Genomic DNA, 11,111 nt, shown 5'->3' on the forward strand with positions numbered 1-11,111 from the left:
TTTCTTTCTCAAAAAAAAAAAAAAATAATAGTGTATTACAAGTACTCCGTATTTAAAAACGATAAAAATACAAATCTTACATTCTAAAAATATAATTTGTGACTAATCTAAATTACATGTATTGTTGAGGAAAATCTTAATTACATTTATACGGAGGAGTCGTATATTATTCAATAGCAATAAAAAAAAAAAAGGAAGAAAACGAAAAAAAAAACTAATATAGTGTGGAACAACTTTTTTGGGTGCTTAGACAGCCACAATGGCAAGTGATGAGAATCGATCTTACAGGGAAGATCACTTGAAATCAAGATGGAAACTCTAACCACTTAAGCTATTCCTCACTCTTATAGTACGAAGCAACTTTAATTAAGTACTTGTATTAGGTTTTTTTTGACAAGAAGTACTTGTATTAGTTGTATATACTCGTAACCATTTTTCCAATGTGTATGAAATCAACTAATAGTATTTTGGTAGTACACTTTAGTAGTAACCGCTATTGTGGAGGGACCCAATTGTTGTTTAAATGACGCATTGCTTTTGCAAAATGTTTCGTCTTATGCCATATTGCCATCTCACAACCTTTTTAGTTTTTATTATAAACTTCCCTGTTTTCCTCTGTTTTTCCCATCCTCTTCTCTCCTCATTAATTCACACCTCTTTATAAATACATTCATATTATATGATTCTCATCCCATTTAATCAAGGTTGGTCCAAATTTCACCTCATGTTAATTCATACGAGCTATTCCCAATTTGGTTAGTTATTCTTCTTATTCTTACTCTTGTTCTTTTGTTTTCATTTCTTTCCCTAGTTTCTTCTTCTTGGGTTTTCCTTTTCACATGGGGTTTTGAAACTCAAATGTCACTTCTCCACCCACGATTTGATCTCGAGTTTTGGGTGTAACAAACCTTCAGCACCTTAACCAACTAAGCTAGCTGACATTCGTTGTATCAATTCTGCCAATATTCCTTAGAGATATCTTTTTAAAGTGTGTGGTGCAATAAATCACACCAAAAAAAAAAAAAAAAAAAATAATCAAACTTTTTTCCATGTGATTTCTTACCATAACCATAACCAAAAAAAAAAAAAAAAAAAAAAAAAGAAAATTCTATGAATTTAATTATGTGGTTAACTTGTTATGTTTTTTTGTGCAGGCTTAAAAATTAAAACAAAATTAACTTGTTGTAGCAGCAAAGAATGGATAAATCTTCAAAGGGAGGAGAAAAAAGTGATGTAAACAAAGATAAAAAAGGGAGTAATATAGAAAAAAGCTATTTTGATGTGTTGGGATTATGCTGTTCATCAGAAGTTCCATTGATAGAGAAAATATTAAAGCCACTTGAAGGAGTAGTTGAAGTTTCAGTGATTGTTCCTTCTAGAACTGTCATTGTTGTGCATGATACCCTCCTTATCTCTCAACATCAAATTGGTATGTTAATTCGCTCTCTCTATCTCTCTCTTTTTTTTTTCCGTAAACATCGAAATGTGAATTAGGGGTGTAAATGAGTCGAGCTGAGTAGATTTTTTTTTTTTTTTCCGTAAACATCGAAATGTGAATTAGGGTTGTAAATGAGTCGAGCTGAGTAGAATTTAACTCGAGTTTTGGGGTAGATGGGGTAGATTGAAATATTTAAAATTGAGAAATGAGAATGGACACTTGTTACGTAACAAGAAAGAGTAATGGGTTTTGATGATCTTTTAGTAGCTGTTCTCATTAATTTGTTTTGGCATTTTTCTCTTTACAAAATTGTTAATGTGGCATTTATAAGAAAGAGTATATACAATCTCACAATAATAATTATATAGACCGTTTTAAAAAGTTATAAGGATTTTTTGAATTATTTTTCTAAAAACTTATTACACATTTAAGCTGTAACATGTTCTAAATGATTTGTCAAAAAAAAAAAAAAAAAAAAACAAAACATCTTCTAAATGAGATCAAGTGTTAATCCAACAAGATTTCACATGCCAATGTTTATCTTATATATTAATCGTAAAATAAAAAATACGATCAACTTCTTTTAGTAACGTGTTAAGCAGAGTCCGCCACTAGCCACTTAAGTTCGTAACAAGATAGTGTCACACAAGACGCGACGTATTAGTTAGCTCTACAAAAATAATAGAAATTGTTATATATACACCTGGTGTACCGTACATCCGGAGTAATTTACTCATTTTTACTTATTTGTTGATTAAATAAGCAAATGATCCCGGATGTACATAATAAGGCTTTCCAAAAATAACAAAATTGAACTCTCCTAGAAATTTTTTGCCCACATGTTCAAATCTCTATTTATTTGTAATTTGTATTGTCTTTGTAGTTTAATCGTACCCAAAAAGGGAAAAAGAAAAAAAAACAGACATTATTTTAGAATCGAATTGAAAAGGAAATAAAATGAATGTTAACTTATGGCAAAAAAAACAGCCAACAATAATGTGTCAATTTTTGTGCACCGCTTTTTTCATTGGAAAAAAGAGAAAATTGTTTGACCACCCTTCCTTATCTTTCTAGTCTTTTCCTTTTGAAAAGCAGCAAAAATGGGTTAGGCCAAAAAAGAAAAAGAAACCCATTTTTATTTTATATTTGGACATCTTGAAAACAAACTTGATGTGATGCAGAGATTTTTCAGGTTTAAATGCTCTATTTGTGATCATGTTGTAGTCATTATCAATTCATCATATTTGCATTTGCGTGCTAAATTACTCCCTTTGTCACTGAATAACACGGCGTTTGCCATGTTAAATTGGGAAGGGGGTAGGTTTAATTTGCTGTCACGTTTTCCAACCCATGCATGTATGACACGAGAATCGCGACCTATTCTCTTGCACTACGTGAAGCAAAATAACATCAATACATGTGATATTTTAATACCCACAAAAATCTTCGCATAAATGGTTGATCGAGACAAGTAAAATAATACGATAGTATATAAAGTTGCAAAAATTTGTAAAATATCTACTTTGTAAGATCGTATGTATAACCTCAAAGTTGTGAAATACGAAGTACAATCTTGGAGTTGTTGGGGAACTCACCTTGTGACTTTGAGGTCACAAATTCGAGCACCCCTAACTACAAAATGTTTGGGAGTAGGAGAATTCCCTTACCTCTCCCTTTACTCTCAAACGTCGACCTGTGGAGCTGGCTAAACCTGTAAAAGGTGGCGATTCAGTAGAGTCTTTCATCTTACCTTGAAAAAAAAATTATTACTAACGGACCAAATATTAGTGAAGAGTAATAGATATAGTTTGCTACTGTATTATTATTTGACGAGTAGTACAAGTGTAGTACTCCGTAGTGTACAACACCTACCTCTTTCACAGTCTTTTAATTAATAATGTTGTTGGTAGTTGATCAGCTGCGAGATTTAATACTAGAGGTTGCTTCTAGCTAACCTTGATTTATAAAAAATTCAAGAGGTTTTACTTATTATAGTCTCATGGTCTTGTTAATGAGTGGGTTAATATTAAAATATTTGTTTATCATCATGCATTCATGCATATAATGGGGATAATTGTTGCTGAAAATTAGGCTAAATATCTATAGAACATTGCCCTAAAAGATTAACAAATTAGGCTAAATAATTCATTTTGTATATTTTTCTAAATATTCATTTAGGGCGACCCAGAGTAACAAATTAACGTGTGAATAATGTAAAAGTCCAAAAGTAGCATATATTCCGTAAAATTGATTGGAAGGGTGTATACTGTATATTGCTAAGTTCTTAATCTATAGAATAATATATGAAGAGGTTTGAACTCCTAACCTCATGAAATTACACCACATGTCTTACCATCTTAACTACCAATAATTTATATTCAATTCTTCCACATAAATGTATTTAAATGTAGAATACAAAATTGCATCTAAACTCAAAAACAAATAGACACATATTATTCTTTATTTTTTTATTCAATATTTAACTTTACATTCCAAATTATTAATACTTCAAACACTTTATTATTAAAAGAAAATATTACTCAAAGTAATATCTCGGGGCAACGCCCGAGTGACACACTAGTTAATAATGATAACATAACAAAAGATTTAAAGAATAAATTAAGAAATTAATAGAAACCAATAATAATTATAGAAAAAGTAGCAATAATACACCGTTAATCCATTACTAGTGTTAACTTTTTCACAACTTAAAAAAGTTAATGTGGAAGATGCGTGACAGACTCCATTATGCTAAAAAAAAGGAGGGCATTAATTTGTCATGTTTTCGAATGACTGCCTGACTAGCTTCGCACTAACTAGTTCAATAGGACAAATTTTGTGTTATTAGTCTCACGTTTTTATGTGGAATATTGATACTCCATTTTATTGTATATTTGTATGGTCTCGAATTATTATTACTACCTCTGTTTCATTTACTCTGTAGTTAGTTCTTAGTTAAAATTTCGCGCCCTTGGGGGATGGTACGTACTTTGGATTAAATCTTGTATGTTGTACATCATTGGCAATCGTGGCTCCTTAAACACCAAAACATTATACACGAGTACTGGCCACCGCCACAGTGTTGTGTCATGTTAAAGAACATATATGATAGGGCCATAGGGGAAGTCATACATGTAAAGAATATTTTTACTTGTACCATTTTAATTTTTACACTAATCATACAAAATATGCCAATACGAAGTACTTTATTTGCTATTTCTGTTATTTATAGTAAGAAAATTCATTTTTTTATGTGGGGATCTTGTTACATTTGTCTCAACATATATTGTCAAGATAACAATTTCAGTATATTTGTACCGTGCTTATTGATATATACTCCGTAATAACTATTGATTGATGTTATGCACTCGTATGCTTGAAAAATACAGCAAGTTATTTGTTTTCGATGTACAATGCTATGTCTCCAAATATTCTCGTTTCTTAGTGGTTCTCTAACATAATACATTAATACTTGTGTACATTTGTTACGACAGTGAAGGCTTTGAATCAAGCTCGGCTAGAAGCTAACGTGAGAGTAATTGGGAAAGCGAGCTACAGGGGAAAATGGCCTAGCCCTTATGTTATTGCTTCAGGACTGTTGCTCTCACTGTCATTTTTGAAGTACGTATACCACCCTTTCCAATGGCTAGCTGTTGCAGCGGTTGCTGTTGGCATTTGGCCTATTCTCATGAGGGGTGTAATTGCAATCAAAAATTTTACCCTCGACGTCAACATTCTTATGCTCATAGCAGGTACTGCATATATAGTGTTAACCTGATATATTCTAATTTTGGTTCTGTTACATTGTTACTCCTTGTGGATCACTAGCGTATTAAATTCTTACAAAGTTCGTCAAGTTTGCAAAATTTGAGAAATCATGCATGTTCCTCCTACGTTGTATAGAGAATATCTACATTTGATACTAGTTTATACTATGTTGTATGAGCTGATCACTTAGTGACTGGTGGGAATATAGGATGGTATATCGCGCTGTAGTAGCAGACTATCAGTACTTTAAATTTCGGATTGGTTAGCTTTTGTTTTGTTCTGTTATTGTCCTGTTTATGATCAATTTTCAAATTACATTGAGAATGCTGGTGATCAGTTGATGCAGACTAATACAACTGGGTGAGAAGTATTTTATCAGCTCTCCAAAGTAGTAACGTGTGAGGTTTTTGATATGGCGTTAGTGATTAACTTGTATTTTCTCTTTCTTTCTAACATAATGTTAAACATAATTTTTGGCAGTGGTAGGCACACTTGTGATGAGAGATTATACAGAAGCTGGTACTATAGTTTTTCTTTTCACCATCGCCGAATGGCTTGAATCAAGGGCTAGTCAAAAGGTTTCTACTCTACTCTTATCATTTCCTGCTCAGTAATTATTTCTGTTGTGTTTTCAATATGTATATTCCCTGTATGTTTTATAGGTCATGTATGTCGTCGTTTTCAATTTTAGCAAAATTAGTTATGTGAGGGGTAAAAAGGTTTAGATAAGCATCAATAATGAGAGCTTGTGAGCTAAATTTTCTACACAAAAGTTTATTTTTTCATATGTTTTGAGAAAAAATAATACTTCCAATTGCTATGCTTTCTTGGCTACAAATGTCCTTATGACATAACCTCATGTACTTATGAGCTGAGTTCAATATAAATGTCTTTTTCCTCCCCTCCTTGCGTGTCTCAGGCAACCGCGGTTATGTCATCACTTTTGAGCATGACACCTCAACAAGCAACTATAGCAGAAACAGGAGAAGTTGTGAATGTGAAAGATGTTAAGCTAAATACTGTTCTGGCTGTTAAGTCGGGTGAACTTATACCAATTGATGGAGTAGTTGTAGAAGGAACTTGTGAAGTAGATGAGAAGACTTTAACCGGGGAATCATATCCTGTTCCCAAGCAAAAGGATTCCACCGTTTGGGCAGGAACTGTTAACGTAAATGGTAAGTTTTCTCCCTAGTCTTATAGTCTAGGACCTCTTCACATAATAGAAAGCAATCAATTACATTTACATGTATTTTCTGTTTAGGTTATGTCAGTGTAAAAACAACTGCCTTAGCCGAGGATTGTGCAGTCGCAAAAATGGCAAAGCTAGTAGAAGAAGCTCAAAACAATAAATCTAGTGTTCAGAGGCTAATTGATAGATGTGCAAAGTATTATACACCAGGTTTGTTAATCCTGTTTTATGTGGTTATATGCTGATTTTTATGGTACTGAACATAGGTGCTGAGCAAAACTGATTTTTTATCGGCCATAACTTATGTGTACTTCTTAAAACTGTTTTTCATCTGTATGTTATATGTGTACAACGGAGTATTATTGATCAAAAATTCAAAACTGAAATTTAATAATCAAGACTACGTTTTGCTGAAACCAGTTTTTGTAAGTTGAACAGAACATAACCTCACTGTAAACAACAGAACTACGAGTTGAATTGCTGTCAAAATTTGTAGGTTCTTTTTATTTTGGACCGATATATATTTAAATGAGCATGATTTAGTTTTTTTGGCTATGCATTGCAGCTGTTGTTTTAATATCAGCTGGTATAGCTGTAGTTCCTGTTGCAATGAAACTTCATGACAAGAAGCATTGGTTTTACTTATCACTGGTAGTTTTAGTAAGTGCATGTCCTTGCGGACTTATCCTTTCGACACCAGTTGCAACTTTTTGTGCACTTTCAAGAGCAGCTACTTCAGGGCTTCTAATAAAAGGGGGAGATTACCTTGAAATTCTTGCCAAAGTTAAACACATCGCCTTTGATAAGACTGGAACTATAACAAGAGGTGAATTCACCTTGAAAGACTTTCGTTCACTTGCTGATGATGTTACTCTGACAACTCTAGTATACTGGTAGGTGTTTTCATAGTTTTTACCAATCTTTGACATGGATTAATCACCCCTCGTCTTCCTATGGTTTGTTAGTTTTTGCATGAAAGAGTATGGAGCTTTTAGATCACCATATAATTTAATGAATTTATTAATTGTTGAAGGGTGTCAAGTATCGAAAGCAAGTCCAGCCATCCTATAGCAGCTGTACTTGCTGATTATGGGCGTCCTCAAGGCATTGAACCGAAGCCTGAAAATGTGGAAGACTTTCAGAATTTTCCAGGAGAAGGGGTTTTTGGGAAGATTGATGGAAGGGAAATCTACATTGGAAACCAGAAGCTAGGCCGAAGGGCCAACTGTACAGTAGGTAAGCAGCTGCTACTATATATAATTGTTTCTAATCACATTTTTTGTAAAATTCTTTATGAACTTCCTGACTCAAATCTGTGTTGTATAACCAAATGTTAGCTTCAAATATTGTTCATGGTGATGATAGTATAAAGGAAGCGCGAACTTGTGGTTATGTTTACTCTGGAGGAGTTCTTATTGGGACTTTCAGTCTCTCAGATGATTGTCGATCAGGGGCTGCTGAAGCAATCAGAGAGCTGAAATCAATGGGCATAAAGACTGCTTTGCTCACTGGGGATACCCGGTCTACAGCAATGCGTGCACAAGAGCAGGTTTATTTCTGGACCTAACTGTCGTAGTAATTGATTTAAACCCTCTTTAGATACTTTTGCCAAGTTTAGCCTTTTCTAGCCTATTTACTCTGGTTCTTTGAAAGGGACTGTAAGAGTGTTTCTTTTGTAGCGCGAAGATATGAATAAAATTTTCTGACTAGAGGTTTCTATGATTATTGCAGCTTGGAAAAACTTTAGATGCAGTTCATGCAGACCTTCTGCCTGAGGAAAAGGCAAGAATTATAAAGGACTACAAGAAAGACGGACCTACAGCTATGGTAGGCGATGGTGTTAATGATGCTCCTGCATTAGCTACTGCAGACGTGGGTATCTCAATGGGAGTTTCAGGCTCAGCACTGGCAACCGAGACAGGGCATGTGATTCTCATGTCAAATGACATTAGGAAAATACCGAAAGCTATTAAGCTAGCTAGAAAAACCCGCAGAAAAGTGATTGAAAACATATTTATCTCTATCATTACAAAGGCTGGAGTCATTGCTTTTGCCATTGCTGGCCACCCACTTGTCTGGTTGGCAGTTCTAGCTGATGTCGCGACATGCTTGGTTGTGATCTTCAACAGCATGCTTCTCCTACGGGGCTCAGGCCATGCACATGGCGGTAGCAGGTGCTTTGGGATGTTCTCATCATGTCATTCTCATAAGACAGAACACCATCATTCTAAGACAACTCAGCAATGTTGCTCCAAAACTGCAGTGCCTCATTGCTCGGCTACTCCTTGTCACACAGCTAAACCTAAGTCATGTGGGTCCTCAAAATGTTCTTCTCAGAGTCACTCAGCTACTCCTTGTCTGACAACTAATACCAAGTCATGTGGTCCTGCAAAATGTTCTTCTCAGAGTCACTCGGCTACTCCTTGTCAGACAACTAATACTAAGTCTTGTGGTCCTGCAAGATGTTCTTCTCAGAGTCACTCGGCTACTCCTTGTCAAGCAACTGAAACCAAGTCTTGTGGGCCTGCAAAATGTTCCTCTCAGAGTCACTTAGCTAATCCTTGTCAGACGACTAATCCTGAGTCGTGTCAATCTGCTAAATGTTCTTCAGAGAGTTGTGTGACTCCAATTGTTGGAGCTCATGTATCTGAATGCTGTCAACCAACTGATTGTCATGCAGATGCTCATGACACACATGATAAACACTGTCATTCAACTGATCAACCGCATTGTCATGCAGATGCTCATGACACACATGATGAACACTGTCATTCTGCAGATGCTCTTGACACACATGAGAAACACTGTCATTCTCCTGAATGCCCATCAGAGTGTGAGTCCAACGATCCACACAGCTCAAGTACTTGTGAAGGGAATGTATGTACTGATGATGATCATTGCCTTGACTGGCTTGAAAGTCAGGCCGGTCCATGTATCAAACATGATCACTTGGATTCAGAGAAGCATCATCATTCGGGGGTAAATGAACATCATCATTTTGAACAGAAGAAGAGTTCGTGTTGTGAAGTCAATGATGAGGCGAACAAACTGAAATGCCTAGACACAGATGAGATAAGTCCTGTACAGTGCAGTTCTGTTATCAATGTGCTGCAGAGCAAAAATATGAACTCGAAACATGAACATTGCTCGAAATCACATGATGTTCATGTAGCACATCATCACCACCACCATCACCGTGTTTTGTCACATGGATCATGCCATGCTAACGCAGTTGCCAAGCACGCGTGTAGCAGTTTGAGAAAGAGGGAGGTTGGGGCATGCTGCAAGAGCTTCAGGAAGGAGTGTTGCAGTGGTCCACAGGGTCATATTGGACCTGCTTTTGGAGGGCTTACAGAAATTGTAACTGAATAGTACAAAGTGTGTTATGTGTAGAGTAAAAATGGGGTTAAAAAACCTTCTTTTTTTTTTTTTTTTTTTTTTTTTTTTTGATGGGGGTGGGAGCTATGACATTCAACCTTAATTTTCTATAAAAATTGAAAATTCGGTTGTTTTTTTCTTTAGGTAGCCCCTTTTTTGGGCAAGTTAGCCGGGCAACAATTCTAACATCATGTAATTAGAAGGAGCAATTTCAAATGCTTGATTTCTAATATTGTCATTACTTGTTGATTTTAGTAAAGAGTGGATAGATTAAGAAATTATATTGCCAAGAAACTCGCCCCGTCCCTGAATATCATTGTTCCATGTATCCAACCCTGTTATTCATCTCAAAATGTCATTGAAAGTATGAACTTGACTCGTGACATGTAAATACTGAATAAAATAAATAAAAAAAGCATAGAAACTCTAAAAAAAATGTAACATGTTACTCCTCCGAGTCACGCGTACCACATTTATCTCGCAACCAGTTGTATGCACAATGATAGAGTATACAACATACGATTGACACATGTATACGCGCATAAAAGTATAGTCCACATATAGCGTGTGCGATCAGACTCTAAAGTGTAAATGTATAAGAGATAATGTGCCATGAGCTAGGCTAATGCTAGTCCCTTTCAACCCATTAGAGTCAATCCCTATAGATTAGGCCCAATCCACATCTAACTTTTTACCTTATCATTTTGATGCTTTATAGACGAGTAACAAACAAAATGCTCTGGTCCATGGATAATGATATATGCTAAGCATCATTTTCAAATATGATTGCATTGCATTTCTACCTCTTATTCTATTTATTCCATGATTCTTATGTTGCCATAAGAGCCTCCAATGCCAACTGTCTAATAATACCTGGCCATACATATTTCTTAATCTAGCATTAAAAGTCATTTGCTAAACTTTAGTTTTGATTGAATTTCAACCAATTTTATGTTGAAATAGACAAATTATTAATGCAAGGATGAATTTCAACCAATTGCTAAACATAACATGCATTGCCTTTTTATGGATCTTTTGATTGACACCTATGTGTTCATGTTGGGTTCTTCACACTTGTGTGAAGAATGATTGCCCACATAGGAAGAGGGGTAGAAAGGTGATTACTGATTAGTTTATTATTTGCGTGATTTACTATTTATAATGTCGTATGGTCTTAGAATGGAACTTATGCAGCTTCAAGTAATATAAATTTTGTTGCGTGACTTATTTATGTTTAAAAATTAAGAATTGGAACCCTAAGATGATTCATTTTTTTCTTCAATAAGTTGGGAATATTTTTCTAATTTGACTTTTTATATAAGAATATCTTTTTTACAT

The 11,111-nt window shown here is 34.8% G+C and overlaps 1 protein-coding gene across 1 annotated transcript; it reads left to right on the top strand.

The window, feature by feature from the left end:
- Positions 1-583: 583 nt before the first annotated feature.
- On the top strand, positions 584-10,134 carry LOC145610102 (cadmium/zinc-transporting ATPase HMA3-like). The gene is made up of 10 exons (XM_081665364.1): positions 584-755; positions 1,155-1,429; positions 4,933-5,190; positions 5,687-5,784; positions 6,126-6,381; positions 6,468-6,605; positions 6,961-7,288; positions 7,429-7,631; positions 7,733-7,944; positions 8,127-10,134. Exons 2-10 carry the CDS (start codon positions 1,198-1,200, stop codon positions 9,765-9,767), a joined length of 3,366 nt encoding a protein of 1,121 aa, XP_081521490.1. The 5' UTR covers positions 584-755; positions 1,155-1,197; the 3' UTR covers positions 9,768-10,134.
- The last annotated feature ends 977 nt before the right edge of the window (positions 10,135-11,111 follow it).

This window comes from Chenopodium album, chromosome 24, assembly GCF_948465745.1.
Source record: "Chenopodium album chromosome 24, dcCheAlbu1.1, whole genome shotgun sequence".
Taxonomy (NCBI): Eukaryota; Viridiplantae; Streptophyta; class Magnoliopsida; order Caryophyllales; family Amaranthaceae; genus Chenopodium; species Chenopodium album.